The sequence below is a fragment of the Anas acuta genome, chromosome 1 (assembly GCF_963932015.1).
Source record: "Anas acuta chromosome 1, bAnaAcu1.1, whole genome shotgun sequence".
NCBI lineage: Eukaryota > Metazoa > Chordata > Aves > Anseriformes > Anatidae > Anas > Anas acuta.
Window position 1 is genome coordinate 201,619,461 of NC_088979.1, and position 25,366 is coordinate 201,644,826.

General features: G+C 42.1%; 1 protein-coding gene across 4 annotated transcripts in view; it reads left to right on the forward strand.

Moving 5' to 3' along the window:
* Window positions 1-25,366, forward strand: part of MKLN1 (muskelin 1) — a 94,304-nt gene that overhangs the window by 29,961 nt on the left and 38,977 nt on the right. For 2 of the 4 annotated variants that reach the window (XM_068670100.1, XM_068670102.1), the window contains 4 exons: window positions 1,865-2,057; window positions 9,613-9,690; window positions 10,880-10,945; window positions 18,725-18,837. In XM_068670100.1, coding sequence (XP_068526201.1) covers window positions 1,865-2,057; window positions 9,613-9,690; window positions 10,880-10,945; window positions 18,725-18,837 — 450 coding nt within the window. Of the gene's footprint in view, window positions 1-1,861; window positions 2,058-9,612; window positions 9,691-10,879; window positions 10,946-18,724; window positions 18,838-25,366 lie in introns of all 4 variants that reach the window. The other 2 variants (XM_068670103.1, XM_068670101.1) reach the window with 2 other exon arrangements.

Genomic DNA, 25,366 nt, shown 5'->3' on the forward strand with positions numbered 1-25,366 from the left:
TCATTAAGATTTTAACCAAAGGAATTATTTACAAATTCAGATCAAAGCCATTCTTTGGTTTGTCATCTCTTTAAAGCTGCATGACAGCATGTAAAAAAGGAGCCTTTTATATACTTTTTAGACACCATTTGCGTACAATATTTTTACATTTAGCTTCTGTAGTACTACTGTGATGCCAATCACATGCAAACTTCTACATTACATCGAGTGGCCAGCCTGCATCCAACAGTCATTTGATGTTTTGGGAGCCAAATCCATCAATCACGAGAGGCTCAGTGGAAATGTACACAGTCTCAAATTTGTCTGATGGCTGAACTATAGAGGAGCTGAACGTGCTAAGGTGGTTATTACTGATGTGCAGCTATCCTTCTCCTTCATTGGCCCAACAAAGAATCCAAGGTGCTTTTGGCCTTGACTCGTTCAAGTGAACATTTGCTTAAAGTCAGTGTCTTAGGTATCTCTTAGAAAGGAGGAAAAAAAATCAAGAAACCCATTTTTTTTAATTTGTGCTGTAAAACCGTGTTTTAGCTTTACTATTCCTTTGCCAGTGTATCCCACGTTTTTATTGGTACATGTCCTTGGCCTTTCTCGTGTGGGCTGGGAACCGACTTTCTAAAAATGCATGGTTCTGGCTATTTGCAGCTGTGAAATACTGATGGATTAAGAACTAAAAATACAGCTCGTGGCCGTGCTCTCGTTAGCTGTTTCAGTTTGAGATTCTTGCTATAGAGCCATTACTTCAGGAGCACTAATGTGTTTTGAATGTTGGTATTAGTTCCAGGGTTTCCGAAGGATTCTGCTCATTTAAATGTAAACTGAACTTTCAGCAGTGGCTTCCACTGAAGAATAAAATCTTTTTATCTGTAGTTTGATCAGTCTTAGAGGTTCTTAACTTGGATTTGTTTTTGACTGCATTCCATGATGTGTCTTAAAGATGGAAATTGCAAGTTTTTCTTTAGTGCCTTGGAATTTGGGTTTGAAGGGTCTACATAAAAAAAAAAAGTGGTTCTGAAGGTCTGAGCTGCTTAACATAAAAATCTGTTGCTTGTGCATATTGTTGGCAGCTTTGAATATGCAGTGGGGGATTTGGTAGGTTAACTGCACAAGCTGTAGTTCTTAAACAGAATTTACTATTTTCTCCTCCTTCTGTACCTTGATTTTTGATCTAGTGGGGGTTTTTCTAGCCATCCTCGTTCCCCCAATCGAGTGGGACACGGACAGCTTTTACTAATCCGTAGCATGAAAGCAGGGGCTCTGCTTTAAGGCATGTAGAGCTGTTTTGAAGGTAAAATTTTGGCCTGACTGTAATTTCTTGCTGTCGTGGATTCGAAACCCTTGCGAGCTTTGTGGTCAGCCATACGTTCTGCTGCTCCACGGCAGGAGCAGCGGTCACCGCCGGTATTTCTATTCCAATGTGTTTTTTTTTCTTGTCTGCTTCTAGAAAAGCTGTGACCTACTTACTCTTCTAAATTATTTTGTTACATAAGAGTCATACAATCAAATTATGTAACGCTGATAGCGAAGGCTTTTTCCTGTTCTGTCTCATGGAGGCCTCAAACAGCAGGACCAGGCGGATGGGGGGGGAGATAATGGTTGCTTCAGAGATCCGGGACACTGGGCAGCCTCCTCTTGTGTGCCTGTTAACCTGGATGGCATGAGGCTGTGTAATTTCTGTGCTGCTGGAAAGCAAATGTCTGCACAGCTTCTAATGCCTTTCATACAGCATTCCTCTGTTAGCTCACGCACGGTTTATGTGCAGCATTTAAGAGCCTGTTCTGCCTCCAGACAGGTTCACAGGTAGTCCCCAGCAGGGCCAGTCAAAGGCAAATCTACACGTCTCATAGGTTTTCTTGTGTTCCAGTAGTACCGTGAACAGGAAGCCATTCGCCTTTGCCTAAAGCATTTCCGTCAGCACAACTACACCGAAGCTTTTGAGTCGCTGCAGAAGAAAACCAAGATTGCGCTGGAGCACCCCATGTTGACAGACCTGCATGACAAGCTGGTGTTGAAGGGAGACTTCGACGCTTGTGAGGAGCTGATAGAAAAAGCTGTGAATGGTAAGGGAAGCGGAGGCAGTCGCGTATATTAATTAAAAAAAAAAAAAGGCATCGAAATGTTACTGCTTTACATGTTAACGTACGCAGCAGTGGGATTGTCTAGTCCATGTTCTATTCATATTTAGCGTGTGGTGTCCTATCCACTTCTGGACTTGCACGTGCATGATATAGGTTTAAAATTATGAAATCACTTATCTCTGCTACTTTTGAACCTCGCTTGCCCCTGAAATGACAACGTGGTGCACTTAATGGGTGAAGATAGGTTCTGCATGTAAGTAGCCACCAAGCTGACAGTGGGCACTGCTATCAGGAAGGTGTTCAACAAGGATCTGCATCGTGATCTCCAGTCATGGCTTTCCACCTGCTTGGTATTTCAGCAGAACTTGTGTTTGAGAATGCTTTCTTTGGGAGCAATGCTCCCTGGAGGAGAACTTAGGGGAAGTCCTGGTGCTTGGAAGCAGAGGCTGGCTTTGCTTACCGGTTTCATTCTAACTACTATTAATTTTTTACTTGGAACTTTTCATCTTAGAAAAGCGCTGCGTGCAAACAGCTTTCAACCCCTAAGATGGGTGAGATTTACTTTCTGTTGATGGCATGGGATGCACGAATTGAGCTACTGCGGTGAGGTGTCTCCAAAGGCCAGTGCAGCATTTGGATTGCAGCTGGATAAACAGAGGTCCTCATGCCTGCGGGTGTCGAGCGTTTTGATGACGTGCGATTGCTATTCCTGGGAAATCTGTGCTGGCATGAGAGCTCCTTGTGCCTACGGACTTACAGACTTAGTGCACTAATTTAATGGGTGTTTGTCACCAGAGATTTTTTTTTTTTTAATTCTGAGCTAATCAATCATTTTGGAATCTCTCTTGGATAGATGGCAGTATGCCTGCCTGGCCACCTCAGTGCATTTTGTACCACTGAAGTTGCAAGTGGTTCTTGGGATGTGATAGAAATGATAGCTTTAAGGTCTGTATTCCATGAAAACCACAATGTTTTCCCGAGGAAGCCGTTCAGCGGAGCATGGTGTTAAGGAGTTTATTGCAACAGGTTGTCAAAAACTGCAGTAAGTGGCTTTCTGTGAGTTTTGGCTCCAGGTTTCTCAACCGTAGAAGCAAAACAGCTCAGCTCTGCCCTGTGCTGAGCTCGCTGAGCAGCTGCAAGCATTGAGACTGCGTTCATCCTTGTCCTTCGGAGTGCTGCTTGCCCTCCTGAGACTACACAGTGTTGTTGGCTGGGAAGGGAGCATAAACAGCTTCCTGCAATGCAGGGGCATTTTGCAACCGGCAGTTTTCTCCCGAGTCTAAGGGCACGCTAGGGTTGCAGGAGGAGAAAGCAGCAGGGAGCTGTGGCTGGCTGCTGCTGTGTTATGCACACGAGCGTCAGGGGCAGCTGATGAGACCACCGAATTGAGGCAGGATCTGCTGAGAGCCCGAGGGGTGCTATATGCTAACGGGGATGGTTTTGCCAACGCATCAGTCTGCTGCCTTGGTGGCTTAATCTCATCAGTGCCTAGAGGCCATCCTCTTTCCACTTTATCGCAGGCTGTAGTAGAAACTGTTTCTTGAATGGAATTTCACTAGAGGTCCAGAATGTGCTGAATAAGGTCCCTCAAAAATTGACTTTTTTTTTTCCACGGGTGCTAATGAATTGAATGTTTGTGGCTTTATTTTCTCTGCTGTCTGTCACATGTTCATTTCTTTCACTCCTGAGCATGCAGCATGCTGCATTTATTCCCTCCAGCAGTTTTCCCCTAGGGCTTGCATTGAGGTGGTGCTTCTGTGTCTCCCTGGTTCGTTGAGAGTGGGGTTGCTGTCTGCAGTGCTCAGCTTTTCCAGGTGTGGAAGTACTAGCAGTAGACGTGCCTGGTAGAAAAATCTGTCTCGTGTTGCGCTGGCTGGCAGGTGGACGCTTTCTCCTTTTCAGATTTGATGTGAATAATCCTGGTTCTTGTAATCATGTACCTTCTTGGAGGTTGGAGAGCTCTGCATCTTTTAAGCAACCTAGAGAAATGCTGTAGTTTGTTTTTTCAGTCCTTTTTTTGTCCCAGCAAGTACAGAAGCAAGTATTTTTGGTAACAGGCTATGGATAACTTAGTTAGGAGAGTCTTCAAGGAGCACGGTTAAGTTTCCTCACCACTTCTGAGTGACAGAATAATATGCATGGGCATATTTATATTGCTTTCTTTTAATCTAGCACCGGGCTAGCTGAAGTTAAATGTCAGCTTGTGCATCTCCCATTGCTCTGTTATTTATCCTTAATGATTTTGCTTGACTTTGAATACATTAACCTTCCTTCCCTCATCCTTTTGCGATTCTTTTTGCTGTCTTCAGCTTTTGTACCCGTTTAAAGCTCTATCACCTCCCAGCAAGCACCCTTTGGAGAGAAGTGCTATCTATCCCGAGACACTGAGGCTGCATCCCGTTCATGCTGTAAGCTGACAGAACTTTGCCTAACTGGGTCAATCCAACCCCTGCTCAGGACAGTGTGTCCCCTGGCGCTGGTGCTCGTGCTGCCACGTGGCGAACCAGGTCAGGGAGCTGATCCAGCTAGGATGGGGGAGAGGGCAGGAAAACCCCTCTGTTTGCCACAAAAAGAACCTGAAACTGCAGCTGAGTTTGTCCCGAGTTGTACCAGATGACTGTAAATCAGGTAACTGGATGTATTTGGTACCAAACAGCTGGGTGCTTCTTCTCCTTGGTAGGATGGAATAGATGTTTTCAGTCTCCAGCTCTTTCTCCTACAGCATCACTGCCATCTGCTCCCTGTGGCCCTCTGTGATTACCTGTCCTTCCTGCATGTCTCAGAAGCTCAGTTTGAAAGAAGCTCGTCTGCACCCAGCATTTTGCCTTTTTTTAGCAGCTTCGTTGTGAAATCTCAGGAACTTGCAGCTGAATCTGGAGGATGTGAGGTGTTCTCGTGGCTGAACTCCTCTCCGGCACGGTGTTCTCTCAAATAAAAGCAGGTTAACTTTAGTCCTGTGTCCGCCGAGTGCAGTGGAGTTCAAGTGTAGAGTTAATCGAGGTACACAGATCCTTAAATTATCCCTGAAATGGTTCGAAGAGCAAACTGTTCTGTGACAGGCTGAACGTGAATATGTGAACTCCTGACCTCCCGCTGTTCTGAGAGCTCGTAGCCTTAAAGGAACAAACAGCAGTGCCCTGAGGTTGACGGAGATGCTGCTTGCTCCACGCAGCCTAAAATCCCGTTTGTAGAGGCCGATATTTGCTGCGGTAGGTATTAAAGAAGTGAGAAGTGATGCATCTCTTGCAGGCTATTTCCATAGGCTTAGTCATGTAGAAAAAGTGTAGGTGGTCAAGAATTAGCGCTAGCAGAGCTAAACTCTTGTTCTTTTGCATTGCTAATGATGAACGCTGTCTTCCACCTCACGTCACCAGATGATTTCTTTTGAGAGCTCAGTGGCAGGCAGCCACACTTTTCCTGCAGATTCTTTTGACTTGTGCATTACACTTAGAAAATGGGCAAATGGAAACTCTGGCAGCTGCCTGACTTCCTCTCAAAAATAAAAAGGTTCCCTAAACCTCAGCTGGTTCACAGACTTGGTTCAAATGCTTAAAATTTGGATTCATTCCTATAGCTTTCAAGCAGCCTATATTATTGAAGGGAAAAAAAATCTGCTTAATATTCCTACAGAGAGCATGCGGCGTGCAAATCACTTGGTGGACTGTTTGCAACTACTGTAAACACTGAAAGCTGCCTGAAATGGATTGAAGATCGGGTAGGTTTGCTGCCTATTAGTATTCCAGGGACCGAGGTGTTCTTTCTGGCAGTTCATGTTCGCATGAGATGTGTACGGGGCTGACTTCTCAACAGATAGAGCGACGAACCAGGAGATGTGAGGTAAAACCTGCAGGCTCAAATGTCTCCCCAGACTTGGGATATATGGGAACAGCTGTATTCTCCTGGAAGTTATTGACATTGACGCTTTAATTTTTACCTTCAAATACTGTTGGGTTCACGTCTGAGAAAATATAGACACTGATTGCTGCTTTTATAGTACTGGGTTATATGGAAGGGAGAAGCCTGCTAGGAATCTGAAGCCTGTGTAGGTAGACGGTAGGGTTTGCTTAGAAGTGTATCTTTTAGGAGAGCGAACCTGGATCCTGCTTCATTTTCCTTAAGATGTAAACATGAGGTGATGTGACAGCTTTTGAGGCTTGAAAAATTCATGTATTTCCTTTTTGTGCTCACGTCTTGTGGAACTTACCTAGAGGCTGCACTCTTACCTGGCATCCTCTTTGTTTTCTGCTTCAGATTTTGTTTGGAAGCATCAACAAAACAAACAAACAGAAAACACCAAACCAGAAGTCATGGGCTAAACGTTACTCTGAAGTTTTTCACGCCATTAGCCATAAAGTGAATAGAATTCAGTAACCCCCTCCGGAGGCATGTGTTGTCTGAAGTGAAACCTAATACAACTTTTACCTGTTCCAGATCAGCTTCACCAAGTCAAATATTTTTGTCTGCAATGTTTGCTTTAATCCTTTCTAGGTAACGTGTAATTGGCTGACAAAATAAAACCTTCACTTATCAGTGAGGTAGAATTTACTAGGCCTTAACTGCTGTGAACTTGGTGTTGTCACAAGCAAAATGCGTCACAGCTCGCTGCGAAGTGTTTGAAAATAGTACAAAACAAAAGTTGTCTGGCTGCAATTTTACAGAGTAAACATGGACATTGAAATGAGAGACCTCAGAGGCTAAGGGAGCGACTTCCTTTAAAGACTGGAGCTTACCACGTTTTCTACAGCGGAGCTGAAATTTATTTAAAACTACCGATTCATTGGAAACAGCTGACAGACATGAGCAGGCTTAGTTCTGATCTTCAGTGCCTTGCAGAAGCTTTGGAGACTTTTTGGTCAGCAGTGCTATCCTGGCAAGAAGCAGAAGGAGTGCACTCGAATAGGTCTGGCATCAGACACAGAATCCACCTCGAAATCGTCCTTTTTTTTCCCCCTGTGGTGTTGGACAGGTGGTGATTCAGCTTCCAAAACAAGCCGCCTCTGGTTTGCGGTGCAAGTGGAATGAACGTGGAACGGCTCCCAGCAGAAAGAAACATTTCTGGGAAGCAAGCTGGAGTGCTTCCAAACCAACGTCCCATGGAAGACAAGAAGCATTATTAAAAGAGGCTGAAGGCACAGTAGGGGAGAAGTGTCATATCTTGACAAGTGCAGCCTGTGGGTGTTGAGCATGGGAGAGAGGTTAAATCACCCTTTCGGATCCTATGTGGTGTAATTCATCCTCTTGAGCTATTTATGTCCAATTATCCATTGGCTGCTTTGGGGATGAATACAGCTTTGCGTTCCATCTTGAAGACCCAACGCTGATGATAACCAAAAGGCTGAATTTCTATCTAGGTTTGTGGCTAGAAAAATCTGAGTCAGTGTGGGGTTTCTTACAGTGCATACATTTGTTCTGTTGGAAGTTGGCTCTCGTGAATCAGAACTCACGAAACCTCAAGTTTAAAGCCTCTCGAGTCCTGTCCCAGCTCTGCAAGTCCTGAAGAAGTCAGAGTAAGAGCCCTAGTCTTAAAACCAAAACAAGCCCTCCTACATATGCTGAGCAAACTTTTGGCTTTCCTCAATTACCTAATGCTAGGGGAGAGCTGCTGTTTTTGGCTGCAAGGCAGGTGAAACTCTGCCCTGCTTTCACAGCGTATTGGATCTGAACAACTTGCAGAGCTGAGTTGATGAAAGTTGAAAGCACTTTTGTATTTTGAGACCGAATTCAATACCTTTCAGGAGCTCCTGAGTGCCTTTACTTTGCTATTAGATGGTCTTTAAATAGAGTATTCATCTTCTCCCAGGAAATCCTTGCAGGCTTGGGTTTAATTAAAACCTGGATTTCAGTCACAGAATCATACAATAGAAGGGACCTTAAAAATCATCCAATTCCACAACCCCGCCATGGGCAGGGACCCAAACACCTATAACCATCATGAATAACCATCATGACAAACTACAGGATAGCAGGAAATGCTTTAAAACATTCTCTGAATGTTGTGTCATGCTTGGAAAAGATTCTTACCTTTTGGTAAATAAATAGGTACGAATGCACTAAGGAATTTTCTTTCTTCATCTGTGTGCTCACCAAGGGATTTTGTGTAAATAAATGGAGGTGTTCATGATCTGTTACATTCTTACCTCAAAGCCACAATTACTGGGGTTGGAAGAACTGAGAAATATCATATACAACTAAATAATTTCACTTTTCCTTTCTTCATTTTCCATTTCTTCACAGAATTCAGTGATTCTGTGATTCTTTTTTTGTGGAACGTACAACTGATTCCTGAACTAGTTTGCTGAGTCCCATCCTGCTAAATTGTGAATCTCATTACATCATTACATGATTTAAATCATTAAATCATTACGTGATTTAGGGCTTTTGAACTCATCCTATATCTGAGTGAGCAGCCAGTGTGCCATGTGCTGTTTTACTAAAAAGTTGTGCAAATCTGACATCAGAGTTGTGAATTGATCTGTGTTAGTTACCGTAGCATGCTGCTGTAAAACTGACTGTCTGAACTCACTTTTTTATTTGATTACTGTATGACAAGTGTTTGTAGTGCATTTATAAAGAGCTCGTGTCTTGATACGGTGGAATATAGGCAAGTGAGGGCTCAAGGAAAGCTGTGATCGAGGGACTGGCCCTTAGGAAGCTAAGGGTTTGTTATGCATGCAGAAAGTTAGGAGGTTTGTCTTCTTGGAGTCATCTGAAGGCTGATAGCAACAGGTTCCCCAAGCTCCTGCTCTGCTCTTTCCAGACTGAAGGGCAGTCCTGGAGAATCTGGGTGTTGTGAATCCCCTCTTCAAAAAAAATTAAACATTTGTATAGTAGACCGATGACATACACAGATCAGAATTAAGAAATGACCTCTGGATGCTGGAAAAAAAATGTGTGGTAGGTGTACAGAGGGAGAGGAAGGCACATGGGGAATGTGGATAGGGTGCTGCAATTAATGCTTCTTACAGAAATGCTGCAGTTGGCATATCTGGCCAGTGACCTAATGGTGCTTCGGTTTAATTGCTTAAGTCTCTGAAAAGAATGTAAACTAATATTTTGTTTTTCATCTGCTGCTTGGTTGTCTCATGTTGTAGCATTTAAACAACCTGCTTTTCTTCCCTTTTCTTCTTGGATGAAGCTCCAGAGATAGTGCCTCACCTAGTTTCAACTTGACGCGTACTAGAAAGGTTGAATTTTACATGCACTGGCAACTTCTCCTTCCCTTAAGTGAGGGGGTGGGATTCTAATCTGAATTAAATACACCACACTGGAGATTTATGGATAATTGGCGTCACCTGACAGGCAAACAGGGTAATTCTTGATTGATCTAGTAATATGTATTCTTTTTATTATAGTGCTTACACATTTAGTTCATTATTGAGTTTAACAAACTAAATGATGTCTGTAGAGAATTTATTTAAAATGAAGACTTTGGAGAAGCATACTGGATTGAGTGTGGCTGAAATAACCTGCTTTAAAAGTGAGTTTTTGCTATACTGGAAGCATGAATGTTTTATACAGCGGAAATTTTGTTTTGCAGATGGTTTATTCAATCAGTACATCAGTCAACAGGAATACAAACCTCGCTGGGGGCAAATTATCCCCAAAAGCACCAAAGGTAAGGATATTTCTTAAGATATAACACTCGTACTGCTAGTTCTATCGTGTTCCTTTTTTGATACAGAGCAAGAAAGCCTCCTGTCTGACAGCTGTTCAGGGGAAAGTTTTGCCATTTGTGAAGTTGGTGAAAAGCAGCCTGGTCTCAGGCTGAGCAAGGAACACAACAGGAACGCTAGCTGTAACTTTAAGCATAGCTAATCAGTTCAAAAACGAAACTAAGAATGTAGGTTAAGCATAAGAACAGTTAGCTGTGAGACTGGATTTAATGCATGGAGTCATCTTAAAGGGCAACGTACAGCTAAGAGTGGTAAATGCTATATCTGAACATGGAGTACTTTAAATTTGAGACATCTCATGAAATCTTTGCCTATCATTCAGTAAATTCTGCAATTTAGGTTTATCTCCGGTGTTCTCTGCCTTGAAAAAGCGTCTTGTAACAGCAGCCTTGACTACAAAGTACAAAAATCGCTGTCATATATCAACCCTAGTATTCAAAGTGACAATCACCAAACGTGGAGGCCCGTACGCAAACCTCTTGGGAAGGGTTATCTATGACTGCAAGTAGATTTCTCTTCCAGCAGAACGCGGGTTGTCTTTCTAATGTTGCTTCCCACGGGTGATGCCTGTCCTGAATGTTTAAGAAATTTAAAGTGCTTGGGAAGCTGCTTTAATTGGACGGTCGGAATTCCCTTATGTGAGAATAAATAATTGGTGCAAAGCTAACAACTCTTCTGTATCCATACCATTAGCTCTTTGCTTCCGTCCCTTGGGTACGGGGCCGTGTCATTTGAGTATTTGTTCTCACTCATCTGCCTTCAGGCAGCTCTGGGTGAGAGAAGAAAGGGGAGCAAAAGATTCCATGTCCCTGGCACTGGAGAGCTTCAGAGAGAGCTCAGACCTCATTTGTGGGGACCTGCATGCTTCAGGAGCTCCCGAGCAAGGCTCGCAGAATTGCAGTGTGGCACTGTATTCAATTTAGCTCTCTCTGATACAAGCCAAACTGAATATTTTTGTATTGCACGGAAGAATGCTACCTGGAGAAAGCTTTGTTAGTGTTTAAATGGCAAGCTGTTAAGTTGCTCTGCTTTTTTATAGTACTTAAGTTATTATATATTAAGCTGTATATTTTTAATGTAGAGTCTTATTATGGACCAACACACTCTCCTTCCTCTTTTTTTTTTAATAAGGTGATGGGGAAGACAGCCGACCAGGGATGAGAGGAGGCCATCAGATGGTTATAGATGTTCAGACCGGTGAGTAGTTGCTGGGTTTGTTAACTAACTTAATTACTTAATGAGATATTCTTCATATAAATGTGCAAAAGTGTTCTTCAGGGAATGTCTTAATTTAAATTTGAGGTAAAATTGCACTTTTTAGTAGTTATATTAAATACTGTGCTTTCATTTCTACTCCAGCTGCTTTTCCCACCCACTTCTTCCTGCTCGTTCTCCTTTAGGCCTGTTTCGCTAAGAAACCAAGAACAATTGGTTTTAATTCTTGTTGTTCTTCCTCTTCTTTTTGAGCAGATGCTTAGACAAGAGGAAAGAAATTAGGGATGATTATTTCCCTTATCTATTACATATTGCGTGCTTTGGAATAGCACTCAAGCAATAGAACTGATGTGTTGAAACATTCATTCTGTTTTGGTTAGGGTGGCTTCTACCTTCCGCTATTTTTGTGCAAGAAACCATTTAAATATAAATTATTTGAGGCTTTTTATGGAAATGCTTTCTATAGCAGTTTAAAGAACGGTTCAGCTTCTGTTTCAAAGAGCCCACAAAGAGAAGAAAGGGGGGTGTAGGTAACAATTCTGCTGGATATTTTATTTCATAATTTTCCATAGCTTTGTCTTGCTTTTATTTAATCAGATTTTTGGTACATTATACTGGACTAAAGTAATCTTTCAGTTATGCAGTCCTGCTTGCATCTTTTCTAAGCTAAGGATTTGCATGATTAAAGCAACTTTCCTTAGGTAAGGAGAAACAAGATCAGGGTCGTCAGTAACAAAAAAGGTGTCACTGGGGGAGTTGGCACAAGCACTACTGTGGCCATATCTGTTGTGGTCATATGGAAAGGGATTGAAGCATGTGACAGAACAGTACCTTCAAGAGTAATTTGCTAAGTCATAGTGAACAAGCAAAAATGCAGCAGTAGCTACAGTCTTTGGCTTTTACTCCAAATGTAGTTACTGAGCTAGAGAAAGCACCCGAGTTATTTTGTAGATGAAAGCAAACTTTTTCGGTGGAAGAGATTCATTTGAATAAAATGCTGCTGGAGGACTGCTGGTGTTTGCCTGCAAAAGAAGCTGTGAACGCTCCCTAGTGGTCCTGGTGAATAAGTAGCAGTGTTTGACGGGTGTGCTGAACTAAGAGGAGGCATGTGAACTTGGCAAGAGGCAGTCCTTTAGACCTGCTGAAAGCAATACAGCTGTGATAGTGTGTCTTCATTTCAAATTGGTTTGTTTAAGTCTTAGCAAGCATATCATCTTTGCCTTAGACTTAGGTTTTCACTCCGCTCTAATAAGGCAGTAAAAAAACATTGATAATTTTTTTTTTTGACTTAAAACTGGCTGGAGAGCACGTGCAGAAGGAGTCCCAACACTTCAGAACTGGATCTCTCTCTGACATCAGTCCTCTCCTGCTGCAGCTCTCTCCAGTGGGGGCAGGATACCTTCCTTCAGGAAGTTTTGCAGTGGGATATTTGGGAGGTTGCCCTTAGTTTTGCTTCCAGGCCCACCGAGGCTTGTAAAAGCTCATATGTTATTGAAATTAAAAGGTTTGCCCTGTAATTCAGCTTACGGACAGGCCAAGGGGAGTTCTTGGTGCTGTTTGTATTCTTAAACCCAGCTGCTGCTGACTGCTTGAGTTTTCCTTTTGAACGTAGGTAGCGTTTAACGAGACCATGGGATTTGGCCAGCTATGTCAGGATGTGTTTTGCAGACTGGAGCTGGTCTCCCTGGCCAGTCTCGAGCAAATCTAGTATTAATGGAAAAAGGAGCAGCAGCACGCTCAAAGAAATCATCCCTTCCTTACCCACACACTTGTTGAGCTGTATTCTCAGAGGAGGTGAAATAGTAGTTCACTTTGTATTCCTCATTAGATCGGGGAAGTCCTTTTCAAAAATGATTCTTTTCCTCAACTTTAATTCTCTGTAAGCAAACGCAATAAAATCAGACTCATAAGGAGGCTCTGCTGTTTCATATCACATAGAACAGATTCTGGAAGCAAACTTTAATCTCCGATGTCAAGCCCTGCTGTAGCTCTGGATATAACTGCAGAAGGTTCTGCTTTTTGATTAACCTCAAAGAAATATGAGCCAGTTGTTACTGATTACAATGACAAACGTTTATTTTTACTAGGTTTTGTATAGAACCGAGCCTGTCAGATGCACGTGTTAGTGTCAGGATAGGGATATGGGTTGGTAAGTAGTTGAGTTACATCTCGGGTTACTGATAGCCAGTTGAGTCACCACATCTCTTGTTTATGCTCTAAGTTTCAGGCAGAATATAGTTTAATTTCGCTTTAACTGCCTTTAAGCATGTCTTATCTTCCCTTTAGGGGAGGCCGAAAGAAACTAAAAGAGCAGTTAAGGCATCTCTGCTGGCAAACAGTGACTTGTGGTGGTGTAGCTGGTTTCTGTCTGATGTTCATGCACTTAATACTTGCTGCAGCTGTCTTGGAATAAGCACAGTGCTCTTTGTGCTTTGAAAAACCTCTGTAGCATATGGAAACGAGGGCACAGGCATTTTCGGATGCGGAACTGAGAAGGCAGCTTGTTGTTGTCCCATGTCAAAAATGTGGTAATCATTAATTCTCACAATTTTTTCCAGGCTTTTGTTTGCATTAGCGCTCAGACTGGAATGACCCTGGGTGGCGGAATTAGGAAGCTGTTCTTGGTATGCCTATAGAGAAACGTTTACAAAGAGGCATTCCTACTTACAGTTGGAAACCGCTGGTGTGTACATTAAGGCTCTGGGCTGTAAATGAAAACAGAAGATTTACGCTTCTGCTTTGCCTGCAAGGCGCATGCCTCGTGTAGCACTCTATAGGAGGCTGGGGAGTTTCCTGCACTCTTTTACGAGGAAGGAGACGTGTTAGGGTAGTCACAGCCCTAAACAAAAAAGCATCCCCAAAACACCCAAAGTGAAAACAACTCTGAAGCTGTACAAGGGTGTTCTGTGTTAAGTGAGCTGGATGTCTGTCATGAAAACCTCCAATTTATGTAGGTCCTGGTGAAATGCCCAAGCACTAAAGGGCAGGCTCGTACAGCACAGTGCTTTACGGATGCATTAAGTGCTGATAGAATGATTGCCCAAATGCAGTTTTGGAAAAAGGTCTAGGTGTCTGTCTAGCATTGAACTTTGATTATCACAATGCTGATTATGCCCCCTCAGGCCTTTCTGCAGTTCAGATATGATGTGTTATGAAATGCCAAGCCCTACCCTAGAAGAAGGTGGGAATGGGTAAGCAGACTGCCCCATTCAGGCTTTTAAGGAATACCATCTGTATTTCAGAGGAATATCCATACTGGATTTCGGATGTCTAGTTTATAATTTCATAGGTAAAGTGGGTTTTTTCCTCCTCTCTTGTAGAGCAAGTATAATTTTATATGAATGATAGTGTAGTCCCTAAGGCCACGTAATTTGTTTGGGTAACAGAACAATGTTTTTAGGATTTGAAAAGAAAATAAACTAGTATGAAAGTTATTCTATTTAAAAGAGACTCTTCCATGATATATTCTAATTTTTTTTCAAGGTTCATCTTTATTTCATTTAGATAAAGCCTCCGTATGTTTTCTGACTAGCCTGTTAGAAGTAATAGCTAAGCAACCAGTATGACTTTTGTCTGCATTTCTCCTAGCTATGGCAACTGAAACATTTTCTGAAGGAAAATATTAGCGAAGCGATCTTTATCAGTGTTTGTGCTACCTCTGTTCAGTCTCTGAAGTGAAACTAATTTGTGATTTCAGATGTACATTATTTCCCCTTTCCCTTTTGTGAGGAATTCTGCTCGCTTCATTATGTTAGATAAGTGAAAAGAAATCTGTAGGCTGGAAACAGTGGGAGATTGAAAACGGTGGGCATGGTATGCCCGTGGTCTACGTGGAGATGGTGAGACTGGCCCAAAAGAAGCATAGAGAGATAAAAAAAAAAAAAAAGACGAAGTGAGAGCAGCAGACACGAGAAAAAGATGCTGTTTTGCCTGAGGAAAACACTGCTATCCATAAGATATTTTATTTAAAGACAGGGCTTGTGTACAAGATGAAGAGATCTCTGAAACAAAACACAGATGGCTTCTAAGCTCTGAAACACAAACAGCTGCTGCATCCTGGAGGTTACTCAACTTCATGGGGCTTTTGCGTTTGGGAAGACTTTGTCTGCGTTGTGTGCCTACCCAGACCAGCCTGAGCCTGAAAAAAAAAATGCATCCAGCCAGCATCTGCACTGAACAGTGATTCAGAAACCGAGTGACAAAGGTTGGAAAAGCCCTTCAAGATCTGGTCCAACCATCCCCCTACCACCAATGTCACCCACTAAGCCATGTCCCCAAGCACCACGTCCAACCTTTCCTTGAACACCCACAGGGACGGTGACTCCACCACCTCCCTGGCAACCCGTCCCAGTGCCTGTCTGGCTGTGCACTTGTTCTGAGTGTTCCCTTAATTGTGCAGCTTGCAGATAATTAAAGCTGTGCTCACTACAGGAGGTGCCATCCTTTAGTGGAAGGCTTTTCAGGTGCCTTGCACCCAGCTTTCCTGGGACAAGTCCTCCAGATCTAGGAACGCTGAGAACGCTGATTCTCAAGTGCACCCTTGGCAAGTTTGGGGTGATAGCAAACCACAGAGGGAGCTGATAATAAACTGGAGGACGGGACTGTAATCAGGGGCTGGAGGAGAGAGCTTCTGTGGGAGGCTTAGCAGAAGCAGGGCCAGGTGGCTGGGGCACGATGATGTCCCTCTATGTGGTACTTGTCTGGCTGCCTATGTAGTGCTGTGGTACAATAAAGGTGATGAGCTCCTGAAACTCAGTCCAGTGAAAGGATGGCTGGGGCTGGAGCACCTGATGTATAAGGAGATGCTCAGGGAGCTGGTTTAGTTCTGCCTGTGGAAGAAAAGGCTTAGGGGAGAATTTATGTTTTGTCTTCAACTAGGTGCTGGAAGAGTGTGGAGAAGATGGACGTTCATTTCGGGGGTGTGCAGGGATTGGATGAGGGGCAATGGACACAAATCGCAGCAAGAGAAATTCCAGTTAGATAGTACCAAAAAAATACCATAATGAAGATAGTAATTGGAGCAGGGGTCCAGATGTTCTGAAATATCCATCCTTGGAGCATAGCTGAATGTGTCTGTGCATCCTGCTCTACTCCAAGGGGTTGGGGAGAGGACTCTTGGACTAGATGGCTTCCAGAGCTCTTTGCATATGAAGTAATTTTGAACCTGCAGAGGACTGTTTGACGTGCACATGGAAATACCATGTGGTCTGGGGGATTTAAAAGGGATTGGAGGAAGGCTTCTTAATCTACTCTTCTGAAAAATGGAACTTGCAGGGAGGCCGTCAGGAAATAGGTTAATTTTTTTCTCTGATACTTTGAGGGTTGCTCCAGTACCTTCCAGTCTTTTGGGGAGTCAGGAAAGAGAAGAATTCAGACACTCCGGAAACGTTTCTGGCTGAACAAGCAGTTGAGAAATTTTCTTCGAACGTATTTAATTCAAAGTGTTGGATTTTTGCTCAACAAGGAATGTGCAGGAGATAAGGCTACGATGCTGGAGGAGAACTGGTAACAGCTTTGGGTAGACATAACTGCTTTCATGTTTTTCTTGTTGCCTTGCAGGTAGATCTGAAAATTCTTCCAGTCTGTCCTTAAAGCAGAAGAGAGGCTTGCTTTAATAAAGCAATATCAATATTTCTGTGTTACATAGCACTTGGGTACAAGGAAGAATCTCTTCTCTGAAGAGAGGGATGCCGTGCTTGCATCTCGAGTTCCCTAGTGCTACCGAAGTAGAAATAATTACATGATGGGAGACTGATGTTTCCCCTCAAGCTTCACACTTCAGCTGCCTCTGAGTTTGTGCTCTATTCCCTCTCTCTGCCCGTCCTCCTCTTTGAGCATGTGCTGATAACGTTGTTGAGATGTTGTGGAAATGCATGGGAATACTGGACGTGTACTCTGGGTCCGTCCTGGTGGGTGATTTGCTTGAAGAGCGAACAGATGACCCTTTCCACAAAATCTGTTGAAAAACAGAGTGGGAGGTATGATGCTGGTAGTGGAACAGAGCAAAGTTCAAATCTTGTTTTGGGAGGGAAAGAAAAAAACATGAATTTTTCCTTATACTTTGGGAGAAGAGTTATGAACTTCAGAAGAACTCTAGAGAAGCTATTTACCTGGCATTACCAGCAGCAGATGAATTAATATATTAAGAAACGTTCCTGTAAAAATACAGAAACTTGCCTTAAAACTGTATGTAACTCTGTAATAAGATTCACAACGATAGTCATTCTGGATCTAGGTAGTGGTGGAGCCTTTCTTCATCTAGACTGTGTTTTTATATCAAGATGAAAAATAAGCTTGGTACGCAGTCCATGTACCCTCATGTGTTGCTCTTGGACTCTGGGGATGCTCACGGTTCACCCTATAACTATATGATTCTTTTCCTTTTTCGGTGCTTACATGCCACGTAGTTCAGCCAGCTTGGTTTAGGTAACTTAAAATCTGAGTTTTCATGAAATTCATTCAGGTTTGCTATTAAATTTCATCTGAGACGACAAAGCCTTTGCAGGCAGGCATGACGTTTTGGCAAGGCCCCAGTAGGATACTTAGCTGGTGCCAAATCTTTTATTTTCCTCAGCTATCAATGAAGCTGTTGTGGTAATGTGGGTTTTGTGAGCTGTGAGAATTTATGCGCACAAAGGGACCTGCTCTTTGCAGGGAACACTGGGAGCCCTGAGTCCAGGAGGAAGGGTAATTAAAGTTAATGAACCAGGGTAACCTTTCCATGGTGATGACCACTATCCTGATGGTAGGTGAGGGTCAGGGACCATTCCCGTTTTATAATCGCACTTCTAGCTCTGCTCTTTAATTGGGGTTGGATTAAAAATTGGCCGTTACCTTCATAATAGAACTGGCTTGTGGATTTTTAAAGGAGTTTTTCAAAGCTCTGCAAGTCTCCCGTGGCTTGTTCTTCTTGGACTTGGTTGTATGTTGGGTTTTAATGCAGTCTGAAGACGCAGTATTTTTAATATTTGAGACCAGATAGTGAAGTTTCAATAATGGAAGTGGCTTAGTCATCTCTCAATGTCAGAACGGAGACTTCTTCCTTAGATGCTTCCCATGTTCGGGGCTTCATCTAGTTTGATCAGCAAGTCAGGGAAGCCTTTGAACTTGGTGTGCTTGGAGTGGTTATGAGTTTAAGGTAACGTGCTCCAGGGATAGGCCTGTACTGCTGAATTACGTCTGTTACTGTTCTACTGGCAGGCTTTTGTGGCATCAGGTAAATTACATTATGCAAGCTATTCCCCTTGAAGAGGATTTTATAGTCGAAGTAAATTTTCCTTTATAAGGGATTGACTAAACAGAAAAGCTTTGTGGCTGCTCTCTCAGAAGTTTTCTTGGGTTGTAAGTTTTGCATCAATCAGGGACCAAACTGCGATTTCACTGACAAAAACTAATAACGCATGGCATCCGAAATGTTAAATGCTGTTAATTTGCCTGTCTTGATTTTTAATCAGAAAGCTGTGGATTTGATTGCCTTGTAAGTAAAAGTAGAAATAGAAAATGATTCTTCAAGAGTTGGTACTATATCAGTCCTGAAAACTTCCAATACTGAAAATCAACACTTCTTTTTGTCCTGGTGACTGGTTCCAGTCAAAGAGGAACAGTACTTCGTAAGAATTGGTTTCACTTTCTTTTCTGATGGTCATTAAGACCTACAGTCTATTTGTCTCAATTGTTTTGTAGGTATTAACCTGTTTAGAGGAATTCTTTTTATTTAAAACAAAGAAAAAAATAATATGTTTTTTTTTTTCTTTTCATTAGAAACTGTTTATTTGTTTGGTGGCTGGGATGGAACTCAAGACCTGGCTGACTTTTGGGCATATAGCGTGAAGGAAAACCAGTGGACTTGTATATCCAGAGATACCGAGAAAGAGGCAAGTTCTACGTCCATTCTGATACTAATATATGCGTTATTGTACAGAAAAATGTCATGCTTCTAAGTGCTTGTATTGATATATAGCGTGCTGAAAGAACCACAAAAATCGGACCATAAAGTTTTGAAGACTTTTGAAATGCTCACCCTGGGAAAATGTGAAATGGATGTGAATTTGAAGTGTTAAGCCTTTCCCCTCCGGTAATCATTATTTCTCAAGAGCAGACTGATCAACCAAAATCAGCTCAGTGATTAAAACATGAGTTTAATAATTTGATAGGACTGAACAACCAGACTGCTGAATAAACATTTCAGACCTGATGCTGGTGCTGAGCTTCAGAAACAAATTTTTTTTAGCTTCTGTCAAAAATGTGAGTAGAAATAGACAGCTAGGAGTTAGAAATGAAGAGAACAGAGGGTAACTGCCAGAGGCCACACAATCCTGAGAGTTTTTGTGGCATTCAAGCAGTTTTCCTTGGCCTCCTTCGCTTGCTATTTGACGTATGAAACCTCTGAAATTAATGTAGCTTGGGTTAGAGGAGGTAACAAAAAAAGTTCAGAACCTTTGGCTCATGTAATTCACATTACTATATGCTGTGAAATGTTAAAATTTCCTGTGGTTATTGTGTTCCAAGTTCGTTACTTGTTTGTCAGAGCATAACTTAAGGAAATTCCTGTAGACTCCTCCTGAAGGTCTGAAAAGTTTGAGATTCCACTACTTTTTGACAGATAAATTCAGGAGTTGATTTCCCCAACTATTTGAAAAAGGCATAAACATGTCTTCCCATTTGAATTTTTCCACGTTCTCGTCACTAGCTTATTTTATGAGCTTCTGTGCTAGATTAAATAATGCTTGAATATTGCCATTTTTTTTCCTGGCAAAGGTGTTTAGAGGTTGTAATCAAGTAGGACAAATAGCATGAGCTGAAAATCTCTGTGTAAGGCACTTTCCTAGCCTTAAACCTGTTTGTCATGCACATACTGTTTTCAACATCCTTTACAAAATGGGCTATAACAAAACTGAATGTGATATTCTAGTATCTATCTTCATATTGCTATATAAAGGTAAAATTGTCCTTATGTTTCATATCCTTGTGAGTAAATTTTTTTACTCTTTTCATCACTGCTCACAGCTTTGTCATTCTCATGGCTTCTCGCTTGTTTGGTGATAAGATGCTGAAGTTGGATTTGGTCGTTCAGGGTCCAGCTGTGTAGGCTGGGCTTGTGTTGCCTCTGTTTACATCTGGAGCTGTGGGTTTCACTTGACGAGAAGTTCTCACCTAATGGGTAACATCCCTAGGATAACAAAGGCTGTGTGTGACATAATTACAAGGAAATTGGGACTTTACCACATGTTGACAAAAGAGATTAAGATAAAGCTAGACCTTCCTTTGCTCCAGAAAGTAAAGAACCAGCAATATTAAAAACGAACAAAACCAATTTTAACTGTCTCATCTTTTTCTTTCCTTCTTGCTTTGTGTACCTACCTAGCGTGTACGTTTGTCTCAGGGTGCAACGTAATAGGACCTTCCTGTGTAAAAGGCTGACCGTGCTTTCTCCCTGCCTGCACCAGGGTGGGTAGTTCTGGCGTTTCTTTAAGAGATTCATTTTCTTTTTTTTTTCTGTGGGATCCTTTCTTATCCGGTTGAGCTTCTGTAGAGCTTGGGAGGCCTGGCTGGGATGCAAGGCATCAAGCAGTGCCAGAAACAGCGTATGTTTTCTCCAAGTTCCTCATGCCTGACTCCAGCAGGGTAATGCTGGGATGGGAACGAAGGAATACAAAAAAGGACAGCTATGGAGGAGACACAGATTTTGGAAGGAAAAAAATTAAAAAGTGCGATGGCAGGTCCAGAAACTCAAGTGGAAGGTGGAAGGGTCTTGGACTGAGAGGAAGCAAGGTAGGAGAATTAAGAAAAACGAAGATTGAATTAAATGCACAGGTAACTTTGAAAAATTGATGTCTTTCCTAGAGGAAAGTGGGAAGAAAGCGTGTAGATTTAGAAATGGAGTTCCAGAAAGGTTTTAGGTGTGGATACAGTCTTTGGTAGATGTCAGAAGGCAGACTACTGAGGCATAGTCCAGGATTTTGGCGACTTACTGAGGTACTGTGAACTGACTGCTGCTAGCACTTAGAGCAGTCCAGCAGTATTTTTTGTTTTAATTAGATCTGGATAAAACTTGATTTAGAAATGAAAAGGTCAATCTCAAATGGAGAAGTAAATTCAAAAACAAAGACTCCAGATGTTTCTCTAATAGGAACATCAACTGTTCACAAACAATTTGCTAAAAGGAAATGTCTGTTGACATGGAATTTCTGAAAATATTCAAAGTAGATTCCAGTAGAGCTTCGTCTTGTTTTTGTGTTATATTGTGTTTGTTCTACTTCTTGCTTTTTTTTTTGTTCTAATTAATCAGTGACACTGGTGAAATTAGCCACTGAATAATTAAGCTTGGACAAGAGCATAATACGGTAGAAGTTGCATCTTATCCAGCGTCGTCTTAAGGGTAACACAGAGCAACCTTTTGGGCTAAAGGGACTGATGGCTTCTGTTGCAATGCCAGATTATCATCGTCTTCCCCTTGGCATTGCCTTACGAAGCTTGTGGTGACCTTTTAGTAAACCGTGTTGTTGCTGTTTTTCAGAATTTGCTAGCGAGTTGGAGAAATGTTTTTGTCACCTTAAATTGCATTTGTGATTTTTAACAGTTCAACTACCAATGCTAATTTTCCATAGCCGTTATATCGGAAAAATGCTCACAGCACTACTGGAAGAACTGATCACCCACGTTCTTTGTTACTTTTAAGTAAGTGTTAAGGACTGGAGCGTGGTGTTGGGTGGAACCACCAGTATACACATCGCAGCTGCCAATGGACAAACGGACCTGACTTTGACCTTCCCCACCATCCCTCCAGAGTATGGAGCCAGCAAGGCTTCTGCAGTCCTTGTCAAGTCCTCCTCTGCGACTGCACCCTTCCAAGGGAGGTACACTGTGACCTTTTAACTGGCCCCACAACTTCTGTCTCCTCCTCGGAGTGCTTGGGCATGCAACAGCTCTACAAATCAGTTGGCACGAGGCATGGCCAAAATACATGAAGCCTAAGAGCCTCTAAGAGTTTGTACTCTGGACTGAGTGGAATGTTCTGACAAATGCTGTTGTCTCCAGGGTTTGTTAGTGGTTGTAGATTAGTAGACCTTTTCAGGATTTGGGAATAAATAGCTTTGAGAAAACAAACATTGTCATTCTTTGGGCATTTTGGTCCTAGGCCAGTGTCAATTAATAGGAAACTTAACGTGCATGTTTTGGTGTCTAATATTTCTAGTTTCCAAGCGGTAACTTGCTTTTGGAAAGGGTAATTCAGTGAAAGTCAGTACAGGAGAACAGTTGAAGCCGATAGGTGACTGTAGGAAAAACTTAATTTGGAGTAAATTACTAGTTGCGTGGACTTACAGGATCAAAATGCTGAGAGATGTTTATGGCTTTGGAGATTTGCTAAACGAGGATCTAGAAGCACGATAGTAGGCATTTTGAATGTCACTGTTATTCCTGTGCCTTGTTTCAGTACTTCCTAGATATCAAAGGAGATGAAGGATCTTCCTTCAAACATTTTTATTGTGCAGAGTAGTAGCTTGTTGTGCATGGTATGTTGACTCATCCGCATTTTGGCTTTCTTAGGCTCACACACAAGCTCTGTGAAGGACGTGGAAATTGCATAGATGGTTTAGGTGACACTGTATTTCCCAAACTTTTAAGTGTTTCTTGTCTAAGACTCTTAGGTAGCAGACAAGGTCTTTTCAGGGGTTAATTGGTTAAGAGGAGAAATCATTTCTCACAATGGAGGAAAGCGTAGGTCAACAAGTGCCTGCTGTTCAGGAGGTTCAAAGTGATCCAGAAAATCGGCATATGCTAAGGTGACAATTTGCTGCTGACATCAAATGCTTTTCCAGGATACTGACAATAAAAGCTGACAAAGGTAGAAAGATCTTAGGGTAGTGAGAGCCAGGGCGAATTTCATCTGCTATTGTATTTCCAGTTAAATTTTTTATGGTGTATGGATGCACTGCTTTACGTTTGTTGACATAGTTGCATTTACCCAAAGTTTCCGATGTCATATTACCACACAAGCATTTGATACATTTGGAAATGTTTCTGACACCTGATTTATTTTTTTTTGTGGAGTGGCGTGATGCTCAAATACATCAGCTCATCCATGTAAAGCTTTTACTCTCTGCTGTTTTGAAGTGTAGAACTTGAATTAGTCTCAAATATTGACTCCTTCCTGCAGATGGTGATGTAGTTTGGAAGATGCTTTGAGCAACTTGAGGATTTTCTGTTTTGAATACTGCAATGTTTACGGGCTTGAGATCTAATGCACTGAATCTGCCATATCCGAGTAGTTCCAGTTGTACAGATGCTCGGTTGTACGAGATGCCTGGTACCGCAGGAGCACATAGGGAGAAAGCAGCTGTCCCAAAAAGCCTGCAATAGAAACTTGGATCCTGCGGGTATACCTCTGAGCCAACTTCCTAAATAGTGTAAATGCCTACAAAATTAGGGACAAAGAAGGCAGATGCTGAAGTGAACCCAATGAAACGTGTTCTAGGCTGATCCTAAATATTCCTGTTTTATTTCTTCCCCCCTGCTTAGAAGGATAATGATATAAAAATGTTCTAGCCTGTATTCGTTCTCCTAAATGTCAGAGAAACTTTTAGATACGTCTGACTGGCTTCTCCACTGCTTTCCACATAGGTAGCTTAAAACAAAAAGACCCTATTCAAGAGTTTCTTATTTTCAGAATTTTTAAATGCTTTCCACTTTTAAAGGTGACTTTTTGTTTATGCTAGCATGTGTGACTAAGAGCTCTGTCCTCTTAGCTCTTATTTATTTGTCTTTTAACTGGCATTTTTATAAAAAGAAAAGATAATCCTTATTTTAAAACAGCTCAGAGCCTTAAGGTATTCAGTTCCATTGCTAAGTGCCTGTAGTTCTTGCTTCCAGCATGCAAAAAGTGCAGAAAACCGGCCAAACTTGAGTTATTCCTAACACCAGATGTTTCATGTGTGGAGGTCCCTTTCGGATTTTGAAGCCAGCCTTGTAGAGAAGGGAGTACTTAAATAAATGCATTATGCACGGTGTTCTGAAGGCTGCGAAATTTTGGCAGTCTTGGGGCTTGCCTGTGCCAGTCTTCAGATTATACGTGGACTTCCAAAGCATCGTGAAGCCTTCAGTTGCAAAGTTCGTGGCTTGCAAAGCGAAGAACTACTTCTAAACCTTGGAGTAACGTCTCCTGAATAGCTGATCTGTGGCATTTGTGCTGTGGTTAAAAACAAAACAAAGCCCACCACGGTGACTACCTTACAATGGGCTTACTGGGCTGATTCCCTTATCTGGAATTTCACTTTTATAGCTGTATTAGGATGGTGTTGCATCATCCAGTCCCTTGTGGATTACCGATGAGGCACGATGCAGAGATGTGCTAGGGAATGCATCTTGGGGAAGATTACACGTTTTCAAACTGCTTTAAGTATTACAGAACTTTCAGGTAGTAAGGACTTAGTAAAGCGAAGGATATTGATCTTAAGAAATGTTGATTTACATTCTTTTGGGTTTTAATGACACTAAAATATGCAGCTGTAAGACAAAAGCCAGCTTGAACCCTGTGTTCCCCATTGACTGCATGTGGAAAAAAAGATTTAAACAATGATTTTAAATAGAGGAAGGTGGGAGGTAGGCATGCTGTCTTGCCAACAAGGTGAAAGTAACTTCATACACCAGTCAACTTTGCCTTGGGAGTACTCTTATTTCAGCTAGCAGCCTGGGAAAGGCTTCTGTTACATTAACACTCCTCAAGCTGTACAAACACGGGAATCTCTAAAGAAATATCACTTTTTATCCCAGTGTGGTAACATAGGGGAAATGTTCTCAAGTAGCATCCCAGATGCATCCTTAGCTAAATCATCTGGATAATTACGTATTTGAAAATCTGGTCGGTTTTTATGGTTCTCGCTGCTAAGAATGGGCATGGTTCTGCCACCAGGTTCCGAAGATGATTAGGGCTTAAACTTTCTGGACTGTCTGTACAGCAAATATTGGCTGAAAGGATGGATAGCACATGGATACGTTGAGCTTTTGGACTTGAAAGCGTTCAGTATGTTTATAGAAGAAATTGAAGAAACCTTGTTCCTGAAGCCGTGACAGAGCAGAGACTAGCGGTGTGCTGCCCTCAGTGGTAACCGATGCATTCCTGCAGCTGGAAAACCAAATTGTGTTCCGAGAGGAGCTGAAAGGTGATACGAACAAAAATTTCCCAAGCTGCATCTTTCCTCAGCTGTCACTTAGTTCAAAAGAAGGCACAGCCATCTCCACAGTGCTGTTTTTTAACATAAAGCAGACTATTTATATGTGTTTTTCTTTACATGTTGTTATACAGCCTTCATCTGTTCGCTGTTAAACCCTACTTAGTACCTGTATCCCTTGGATGGCAATCTCTCAGCCATGAGTTAGCTTGAGGGGAAAATTATACAGCCACTT